The sequence below is a fragment of the Arachis ipaensis genome, chromosome B10, assembly GCF_000816755.2.
Source record: "Arachis ipaensis cultivar K30076 chromosome B10, Araip1.1, whole genome shotgun sequence".
Taxonomy (NCBI): Eukaryota; Viridiplantae; Streptophyta; class Magnoliopsida; order Fabales; family Fabaceae; genus Arachis; species Arachis ipaensis.
The window spans coordinates 120,691,767-120,703,091 of NC_029794.2; the positions used below are offsets into that span (position 1 = coordinate 120,691,767).

At 38.4% G+C, this 11,325-nt stretch overlaps 1 protein-coding gene across 1 annotated transcript; it reads left to right on the forward strand.

The window, feature by feature from the left end:
- Window positions 834–11,072, forward strand: LOC107621141 (uric acid degradation bifunctional protein TTL-like). Its single transcript, XM_016323178.1, has 4 exons — window positions 834–992; window positions 10,279–10,380; window positions 10,475–10,544; window positions 10,750–11,072. The coding sequence occupies exons 1-4, from the start codon at window positions 834–836 to the stop codon at window positions 11,070–11,072; spliced, it is 654 nt and encodes a 217-aa protein (XP_016178664.1).

The following is an 11,325-nucleotide window of genomic DNA, read 5'->3' on the forward strand; positions in this document are numbered from 1 at the left end:
AGCATGCGTGACAACAAAGTGGCTGTTGGTAGTATTCCATATTATGAAAAAATTGTGGACATCATTGAACTAAACTACAGCTGCCATTTCACAATGGTTTTGTTCAAATGTATTTGGGCTGATACAACTATGAGCAGAGGAATCAAAGAAGACCATCTGGGCCTTACCAGCGTTAATTTCGCTCGTCCAATTCACACTGGTGATCGAGAAGAGGATGAACCGTACATATTGGCATCAGAAGCTCAGCTTGTTTACTATGTACGTGATGAAGTAGATCAAGAATGGAGTGTAGTGGTTCATGTAAAACCACGAGACTTGTATGACATGGGAGGAGAGAATGAGGATGTTGAAGCTACTTTTTCTCCTCAGCCCGGGTTGAACATGTCAGCAGCAGGTGACATCAGTGATTTACAGTTGACAAGGGAAGATGATATAGAAGACCCAGTAGCAGATGTTTTTGATAACATAGATTATGTAGCATAGTGAAAATATGGCAAAACATGTACAACATTTTTAGAGTACCTGTGTGTGTTTGATAAGTTTAACAGTGTTTATGATGTACGCAGTTTGCTGGTTACATTACTATCTGTGATTTCGTATATGAATTAAGTTTTCATTTCAATTTGATTTTCATGAATACCACCAGTTCCTCATCATCATTGTTATTGTTCTTAACATCCAATAAAAAAAAATTATGACATCGAGTAAATTATCTTGAATTACAATATTGTTATCATTGACAAATATAGTTAATATAAAATGGTGTTGTAATAGGAGAAATGAAAACGGAAGATTTCTCATCATGCTGTGCAAGCACAACGTTCGCTAACAAAATGGCTATGGCCTCTCCATTCTCTTCATTGGAACATGCAATTACGGTTGCCAGAGACATATGGTCCCGTAAGTTGAATGTTAGGTCTTGGTTAGAGGCTTTATCAGGTCGATCTTGTTCTAATGAATACTTGAAAACGGCGAACGAAGCTACTGTGCAGGTATGTTCATTAGCCGTTGGTGCACGAAATTGTGATCATCAATGGCGCCAACAACTTGGTACGCACAAACGTGAATCACACTTTGTCACAATTCCGCACAACTAACCAGCAAGTGCACTGGGTCGTCCAAGTAATACCTTACGTGAGTAAGGGTCGATCCCACGGAGACTGTCGGCTTGAAGCAAGCTATGGTCATCTTGTAAATCTCAGTCAGGCAGATTCAAATGGTTATGGAGGATTGATAATTAAAGATAAATAAAACATAAAATAAAGATAGAGATAGAGATACTTATGTAATTCATTGGTAGGAATTTCAGATAAGCGTATGAAGATGCTTTGTTCTTCTTGAACCTCTGCTTTCCTATTGCCTTCTTCCAATCATTCATACTCCTTTCCATGGCAAGCTTTATGTTGGGCATCACCATTGTCAATGGCTACTTTCCGTCCTCTCAGTGAAAATGTTCGACGCACGCTGTCACCGCACGGCTAATCATCTGTCGGTTCTCGATCATGTTGGAATAGGATCCATTGATCCTTTTGTGTCTGTCACACGCCCAACAGTCGCGAGTTTGAAGCTCGTCACAGTCATCCCTTCCCAGATCCTACTCAGAATACCACAGACAAGGTTTAGACGTTCCGGATCTCAGGAATGGCCGCCAATAATTCTAGCCTATACCACGAAGGTTCTACTCTTAGATTAGAAACCCAAGAGATACGCATTCAAGCCAGTGCTAGTAGAACAGAGGTGGTTGTCAGGCACATGTTCATAGGTGAGAATAATGATGAGTGTCACGGATCATCACATTCATCAAGTTGAAGAACGAATGAATATCTTAGAGAAGAAGTAGGCTGAATTGAATAGAAGAACAACAGTAATTGTATTAATTCATGAAGAACAGCAGAGCTCCACACCTTAATCTATGGTGTGTAGAAACTCAACCGTTGAGAATACATAAGAACAAGGTTCAGACATGGCCGTGAGGCCAGCCTCCCAAAACGTGATCAAGTGTATGAAAGTATGATTCAAAGATCAAAATACAATAGCAAAAGGTCCTATTTATAGAAGACTAGTAGCCTAGGGTTACAGAAATAGGTAATTAATGCAGAAATCTTCTTCCGAGCCCACTTGGTGTGTACTTGGGCTGAGCATTGAAGCTTCCATATGTAGAGACTTTTCTTGGAGTTAAACGCCAGCTTTTGTGCCAGTTTGGGCGTTTAACTCCAGCTTTTGTGCCAGCTCTGGCGTTTTGACGTCAGAATTTCTATGCTGACTTGGAACACTGGGTTGGGCCATCAAATCTTGGACAAAGTATGGACTATTATATATTGCTGGAAAGCCCAGGATGTCTTTTCCAATGCAATTGAGAGCGTGCCAATTGGGCTTCTGTAGCTCCAGAAAATCCACTTCGAGTGCAGGGAGGTCAGAATCCAACAGCATCTGCAATCCTTTTTCAGCCTCTGAATCAGATAAAACATCTATGAAGATTAGTATTAATTAGATGAGCGGGGCTTTTAGCTTTTTGCTTCTGAACAGTTTTGCCATCTCACTTTATCCTTTGAAGTTCAGAATGATTGGCTTCTATAGGAACTCAGAATCTTGATAGTGTTATTGATTCTCCTAGTTAAGTATGTTAATTCTTGAACACAGCTACTTTATGAGTCTTGGCCGTGACCCAAAGCATTTTTTTTTCCAGTATTACCACCGGATACATAAATGCCACAGACACATAACTGGGTGAACCTTTTTCAGATTGTGACTCAGCTTTGCTAGAGTCCCCAATTAGAGGTGTCCAGAGCTCTTAAGCACACTCTTTTTGCTTTTGGACGACGACTTTAACTGCTCAGTCTCAAGTTTTCACTTGACACCTTCACGCCACAAGCACATGGTTAGGGACAGCTTGGTTTAGCCACTTAGGTCAGGAATTTATTCCTGTGGGCCCTTCTATCCACTGATGCTCAAAGCGTTGGATCCTTTTTATTTTACCCTTGCCTTTTGGTTTAAAGGGATATTGGCTTTTTCTGCTTGCTTTTTCTTTTTCTTTCTTTCTCTTTTTTTTTCTTTCATTCATTTTTTTTCTCTTTTTTTTTGCTTATATTTTTTTCTGCAAGCTTTTTTATTCACTGCTTTTTCTTGCTTCAAGAATCATTTTTATGACTTTTCAGATTATCAAATAAGATTTCTCCTTTTCCATCATTCTTTCAAGAGCCAACAATTTTAACATTCATGAATCAACAATATCAAAAATATGCACTATTCAAGCATTCATTCAGAAAGACAAAAGTATTGCCACCACATCAGAATAATTAAACTGTTTTAAAATTTGAAATTCATGCACTTCTTTTCCTTTTTAAACACTCTTTATTTAAGAAAGGTGATGGATTCATTTTCATAGCTTTAAGGCATAGACACTTAGACACTAGTGATCATGTAATAAAGACACAAACATAAATAGACATAAGGCATAATTTTCGAAAAAAACAGAAAATAAAGAACAAGGAAATTAAAGAACGGGTCCACCTTAGTGATGGCGGCTTGTTCTTCCTCTTGAAGATCTTATGGAGTGCTTGAGCTCCTCAATGTCTCTTCCTTGCCTTTGTTGCTCCTCTCTCATAACTCTTTGGTCTTCTCTAATTTCATGAAGGAGGATAGAATGCTCTTGGTGCTCCACCCTTAGTTGTCCCATATTGGAACTCAATTCTCCTAGGGAGGTGTTGATTTGCTCCCAATAGTTTTGTGGAGGAAAATGCATCCCTTGAAGCATCTCAAGAATTTCATGATGAGGATTTTCCTCATGCTCTTGTCCATGAGTGGGATCTCTTGTTTGCTCCATCCTTTTCTTAGTGATGGGCTTGTCCTCATCAATGAGGATGTCTTCCTCTATGCCAATTCCAACCGAATTGCAAAGGTGACAAATGAGATGAGGGAAGGCTAACCTTGCCAAAGTAGAGGACTTGTCCGCCACCTTGTAGAGTTCTTGGGATATAACCTCAAGAACTTCTACTTCTTCTCTAATCATAATGCTATGAATCATGATAGCCCGGTCTATAGTAACTTCAGACCGGTTGCTAGTGGGAATGATTGAGCGTTAGATGAACTCCAACTATCCCCTAGCCACGGGCTTGAGGTCATGCCTTCTTAGTTGAATCGGCTTTCCTCTTGAATCTCTCTTCCATTGAGCGCCCTCTTCACAAATGTCCATGAGGACTTGGTCCAACCTTTGATCAAAGTTGACCCTTCTAGTGTAGGGGTGTGCATCTCCTTGCATCATGGGCAAGTTGAATGCCAACCTTACATTTTCCGGACTGAAATCTAAGTATTTCCCCCGAACCATTGTAAGCCAATTCTTTGGATCCGGGTTCACACTTTGATCATGGTTCTTGGTGATCCATGCATTGGCATAGAACTCTTGAACCATTAAGATTCCGACTTGTTGAATGGGGTTGGTGAGAACTTCCCAACCTCTTCTTCGAATCTCATGTTGGATCTCCGGATGTTCACCCTTTTTGAGCTTGAAAGGGACCTCGGGGATCACTTTCTTATTGGCCACAACTTCATAGAAGTGGTCTTGATGCACCTTTGAGATGAATCTCTCCATCTCCCATGACTCGGAGGTGGAAGCTTTTTCCTTCTCTTTCCTCTTTCTAGAGGTTTTTCCGGCCTTTGGTGCCATAAATGGTTATGGAAAAACAAAAAGCAATGCTTTTACCACACCAAACTTAGAAGATTTGCTCGTCCTCGAGCAAAAGAAGAAAGAAGAGAGTAGAAGAAGAAGAAATGGAGGAGATGGAGGTGGGTTGGTGTTTCGGCCAAGGGGGAGAAGTAGTGTTTATGTTGTGTGAAAATGAAGGAGTGAAGATAGGTTTATATAGGGGTGGAGAGAAGGTTTGGGTTCGGCCATATAGGGTGGGTTTGGGAGGAAAAGTGGTTTGAATTTGAATGGTGAGGTAGGTGAGGTTTTATGATGGATGGATGTGGATTGGTGAAGGATTTATGGAGAAGAGGATAGGATTTTATAAGTAAGGGGTTTTTGGGGAAGAGGTATTGAGGTGATTGGTGAATGGGTGAAGAAGAGAGAGAGAGGTGGGGTAGGTGGGGATCCTGTGGGGTCCACAGATCCTGAGGTGTCAAGGATTTTTCATCCCTGCACCAAGTGGCGTACAAAACATCCTTTTCTGCCAATCCTGGCGTTAAACGCCAGGTTGCTGCCCATTTCTGGCGTTTAACGCCAGCTTCTTGCCCTTTTCTGGCATTAAACGCCAGGTCTGTGCCCCTTTCTGGCGTTTAAACGCTAGTAGGCTTCTCCTCCAGGGTGTGCTATTTTTCATTCTGTTTTTCAGTTTGTTTTTGCTTTTTCAATTGTTTTTGTGACTTCACATGATCATCAACCTACAGAAAACATAAAATAACAAATAGAAATTTAACATAGATAAGTAAAAATTGGGTTGCCTCCCAACAAGCGCTTCTTTAATGTCAATAGCTTGACAGTGGACTCTCATGGAGCCTCACAGATACTCAGAGCATGATGATGGCCTTCCAACACCAAACTTAGAGTTTGAATGTGGGGATTTTGTTTGAATCTGCATTGAGAGAAGATTTTCATGCTTCTTCTCCATGATTACAGAGGAAGATCCTTGAGCTTTAAACACAAGGGAGTCCTCATTCACTTGAAGGACCAATTCTCCTCTGTCAACATCAATCACAGCTTTTGATGTGGCTAGGAAGGGTCTGCCAAGGATGATGGATTCATCCATACACTTCCCAGTCTCTAAGATTATGAAATCAGCAGGGATGTAATGGTCTTCAACCTTTACCAAGACATCCTCTACAAGTCCATAAGCTTGTTTCCTTGAATTGTTTGCCATCTCTAACGAGATTTTTGCAGCTTGTACCTCAATGATTCCTAGCTTCTCCATTACAGAGAGAGGCATGAGGTTTATGCTTGACCCTAGGTCACACAGAGCCTTTTCAAAGGTCATGGTGCCTATGGTACAAGGTATTGAGAACTTTCCAGGATCTTGTCTCTTCAGAGGTAATTTCTGCCTAGCCAAGTCATCCAGTTCTTTGTTGAGCAAGGGGGGTTCATCCTCCCAAGTCTCATTACCAAATAGCTTAGCATTTAGCTTCATGATTGCTCCAAGGTACTTAGCAACTTGTTCTTCAGTAACATCTTCATCCTCTTCAGAGGAAGAATACTCATCAGAGCTCATGAATGGAAAAAGTAAATTCAATGGAATCTCTATGGTCTCAGTGTGAGCCTCAGAATCCCATGGTTCCTCATTAGGGAACTCCATGGAGGCCAGTGGACGTCCAGTGAGGTCTTCCTCAGTGGAGATCACTGCCTCTTCCTCCTCTCCAGGTTCAGCCGTGTGGGTTATGGTGATGGCCTTGCACTCTCTCTTTGGATTCTCTTCTGTATTGCTTGGGAGAATACTAGGAGGGAGTTCAGTAATTTTCTTACTTAGCTGACCCACTTGTGCCTCCAAATTTCTAATGGAGGACCTTGTTTCAATCATGAAATTTTGAGTGGTTTTAATTAGATCAGATACTATAGTTGCTAAGTCAGAGTGGCTCTGCTTAGAATTCTCTGTCTGTTGCTGAGAAGATGATGGAAAAGGTTTGCTATTGCTAAACCTATTTCTTCCACCATTATTGTTATTGAAGCCTTGTTGAGGCCTCTGTTGGTCCTTCCATGAGAGATTTGGATGATTTCTCCATGAAGGATTATAGGTGTTTTCATAGGAATCTCGCATGTAATTCACCTCTTCCATTGCTAGGTTCTCAGGATCATAAGCTTCTTCTTCAGGGGAAGCTTCCTTAGTACTGCCTGGTGCAGCTTGCATTCCAGACAGACTTTGAGAAATCATATTGACTTGCTGAGTCAATATTTTATTCTGAGCCAGTATGGTATTCAGAGTATCAATCTCAAGAACTCATTTTCGAAATTAAAGTAAAAGATTTTGAAATAATTAAAAGAAATTTTGAAAATTTGATTGATGATTTTCGAAAATTAAAATTTGGGAAAGAAATTAAGTGATTTTTGAAAAAGATTTTGAAATTAGAAATCAAAAAGATATGATTGAAAATTAATTTTGAAAAAGATGTGATTGAAAAGATATGATTGAGAAGATATGATTGAGAATCAAATTTAAAAAAAAAGTTTTAAAATTAAATTTGATTACTTGACTAATCAAGAAATTAAAAGATATGATTCTAGAATTAAAATTTGATCCTTTCTTAATAGGCAAGTAACAACTTGAAAATTTTGAATTAAATCATTAATTGTTAGCAAGTATTTTCGAAAATAGAAAAAAATGGAAAGAAATTTATTTTGAAAAGATATGATTGAAAAGATATGATTTGAAAAAGATTTGATTTTGAAAAATTATGAAAACTTGAAAAAGATTTAAATTAAAAACAAAATCTTCCCTCTAGTGTCATCCTGGCGTTAAACGCCCAGAATGACATCTATTCTGGCGTTTAACGCTAATAATCCTACCTTTTTGGGCGTTTAACGCCCAGCCAGGTACCCTGGCTGGCGTTTAAACGCCAGTTTTCCTTCTTCACTGGGCATTTTGAACGCCCAGCTTTTTCTGTGTAATTCCTCTGCTGCATGTTCTGAATCTTCAATTCTCTGTATTATTGACTTGAAAAGACATAATTTTGAAAAATTTTTGGATTTTTGATGATGAGGAACAATCAAAATGCAATTAAACATGGAAAACTAAGATCAAATACATAATGCATGCAAGGCACCAAACTTAAAAGTTTGTATACTAAGGACTATAACAATTTGAAAATTGCATGTGAGAAACAACTAAACACACAAAACAAGAGAATTTAAAGATCAGAGCAAGGAAATCATCAAGAACATCTTGAAGATCAATGACGAACATGATGCATGTAATTTTCGAAAATTAGAGGAATAAAGACATGCAATTGACACCAAACTTAAAATTAGACACTAGACTTAAACAAGAAACATAGAATATTTTATTTTTATGGTTTTATAAAAATTTTTTGTGATTTTTCGAAAATTGAGTGGAAAAGAAAATAAAGAGATTCAAAATTTTTAATAAGAATTCCAGGAATCATTGCAATGCTAGTCTAAGACTCCGGTCCATGAATTAGATATGGCTTACTAGCCAGCCAAGCTTTCAATGAAAGCTTCGGTCCAAAACACTAGACATGGCCAATGGCCAGCCAAGCTTTAGCAGATCATTGCTAACAACAGCAAAATTGATATAAATCAACAAGCTCTTGTGATGATAAGTTGAAACCTCGGTCCAATAAGATTAGACATGGCTTCACAGCCAGCCAGACTTCAACAAATCATCATGAAACTCTAGAATTCATTCTTAAAAACTCTGAAGAACAAAATAGAAAATTTTTTTGTTTTTTTTTTTAAAAAAATTTTCGAAAATAAAAAGTAAAAAGCTTAAAAATAAAATAAAATTACCTAATCTAAGCAACAAGATGAGCCGTCAGTTGTCCAAACTCGAACAATCCCCGGCAACGGCGCTAAAAACTTGGTGCACGAAATTGTGATCATCAATGGCGCCAACAACTTGGTACGCACAAATGTAAATCACACTTTGTCACAATTCCGCACAACTAACCAGCAAGTGCACTGGGTTGTCCAAGTAATACCTTACGTGAGTAAGGGTCGATCCCACGGAGACTGTCAGCTTGAAGCAAGCTATGGTCATCTTGTAAATCTCAGTCAGGCAGATTCAAATGGTTATGGAGGATTGATAATTAAAGATAAATAAAACATAAAATAAAGATAGAGATAGAGATACTTATGTAATTCATTGGTAGGAATTTCAGATAAGTGTATGAAGATGCTTTGTTCCTCCTGAACCCCTACTTTCCTATTGCCTTCTTCCAATCATTCATACTCCTTTCCATGGCAAGCTTTATGTTGGGCATCACCGTTGTCAATGGCTACTTCTCGTCCTCTCAGTGAAAATGTTCTACGCACGCTGTCACCGCACGACTAATCATCTGTCAGTTCTCGATCATGTTGGAATAGGATCCATTGATCCTTTTGCGTCTGTCACACGCCCAACAGTTGTGAGTTTGAAGCTCGTCACAGTCATCCCTTCCCAGATCCTACTCAGAATACCACAGACAAGGTTTAGACGTTCCGAATCTCAGGAATGGCCGCCAATAATTCTAGCCTATACCACGAAGGTTCTAATCTTAGATTAGAAACCCAAGAGATACGCATTCAAGCCAGTGCTAGTAGAATAGAGGTGGTTGTCAGGCACATGTTCATAGGTGAGAATGATGATGAGTGTCACAGATAATCACATTCATCAAGTTGAAGAACGAATGAATATCTTAGAGAAAAAGTAGGCGTGAATTGAATAGAAGAACAACAGTAATTGTATTAATTCATGAAGAACAGCAGAGCTCCACACCTTAATCTATGGTATGTAGAAACTCAACCGTTGAGAATACATAAGAACAAAGTTCAGGCATGGCCGTGAGGCCAGCCTCCCAAAACGTGATCAAGTGTATGAAAGTATGATTCAAAGATCAAAATACAATAGCAAAAGGTCCTATTTATAGAAGACTAGTAGCCTAGGGTTACAGAAATAGGTAATTAATGCAGAAATCTTCTTCCGGGCCCACTTGGTATGTTCTTGGGCTGAGCATTGAAGCTTCCATATGTAGAGACTTTTCTTGGAGTTAAACGCCAGCTTTTGTGCCAGTTTGGGCGTTTAACTCCAGCTTTTGTGCCAGTTCTGGCGTTTTGACGCCAGAATTTCTATGCTGATTTGGAACACCGGGTTGGGCCATAAAATCTTGGACAAAGTATGAACTATTATATATTGCTGGAAAGCCCAGGATGTCTACTTTCCAACGCAATTGAGAGCGCACCAATTGGGCTTCTGTATCTCCAGAAAATCCACTTTGAGTGCAGGGAGGTCAGAATCCAACAGCATCTGCAGTCCATTTTCAGCCTCTGAATCAGATTTTTGCTCAGGTCCCTCAATTTCAGCCAAAAAATACCTGAAATTACAGAAAAATATACAAACTCAAAGTAAAGTCCAGAAATGTGATTTTTATTTAAAAACTAATAAAAACATAATAAAAACTAACTAAAATATACTAAAAACATACTAAAAACAATGCCAAAAAGCGTATAAATTATCCGCTCATCAGTCGTACCCTTAAACACTTGAGTTAAACATTATTTGAAAAATAAGAATTTTAAGTTGCTATATGTTTATGACATTTAACCAGTGATAGTTGTTCCGTTAATGCTAAAATTTGTAGGAACTTCATGAATGGGGATCAAGGTACGAGGAGAAATTTGGCTATGTTTTTGTGACATTTGTAGCTGGTAGGACACCTGAAGACATACTTGCTAAATTAAAGGTTGGAAATAAATTTCTAGCACAGTAAGTGAATTACAGAGACACAATATATTTTACAAAATAGACCATCAACTATACATTTTATTATGGTGCAGATGCACTTTAATAACTCGCATGGTGTTGAGTTGGAGATTGCTTCAAAAGAGGAATTGAAGTATATAGAACGTGCTATTAGAGAGCTTCTTTCCAAGAAATCTGTCCAAACTACTGACGAATGAGACTGTAATAGTTAATTTTGTATTTGTTAATTTTGAAAGTCCTCTCCCCATAATTCCGAAATTTTCTTTCCTTAATAACTAGAATGACTTGGAAGTTATCATTATCTTTTAACTAGATTTATATATTGTTGGTTGCATGTTCATATATTCAGTGTCAGCTGAATATTCAGGCAAAATAGTTACTGACACTCTAGATGGAGCAGACACTGATTCAGAAGATGATTTAGATGCTATCTCCTCCGGTGGATATGACATCTCCATGGATGTTGAGCTTAATAGGGTTCCAGAAGAAGACAATGAAACTTTAAACACCCAACACAAAGAAGATGTCGTACATGCTGCAAAAAAGAGTTTCGATCTGAACAAGATGCCATGGTTTGGAGATGACTTATCAGATCCGTTATCACGTCACTGCAGCGCTTTTTTGACAGAGTATTTCTGGCCAGGTCAATACGATGTTGATGAGAAATTTTGACTCAAAACTTGTTTGTCTACTTTAGTAATTCTGATTTTTATGCTCCATTGAACTTTGTTTTGAGTTAGTGAATTCGGACGTAAACTTGATTTTTATGTTACCAGTTATGGTTAAATACAAACTTAAAATGGCTGATACTACAAGAGAAAATATGATTCGTAAATTCGGTTTTAGTTATTCATGTATAAATTTATTTTTTATGTAACACAAAATTGAAAATTTATTTAATGCATTAATTAAGTTGCAGTATTTG

What these genes read in the sequence shown, in the direction of transcription:
- LOC107621141 (XM_016323178.1), top strand. Translation starts at nt 834, where the DNA reads ATGGCTATGGCCTCTCCATTCTCTTCATTGGAACATGCAATTACGGTT. An exon ending in ACATACTTGCTAAATTAAAG is followed by an intron (nt 10,381 to 10,474) that starts GTTGGAAATAAA and finishes ATTATGGTGCAG; the next exon opens with ATGCACTTTAATAACTCGCA. An exon ending in GGAATTGAAGTATATAGAAC is followed by an intron (nt 10,545 to 10,749) that starts GTGCTATTAGAG and finishes TCATATATTCAG; the next exon opens with TGTCAGCTGAATATTCAGGC.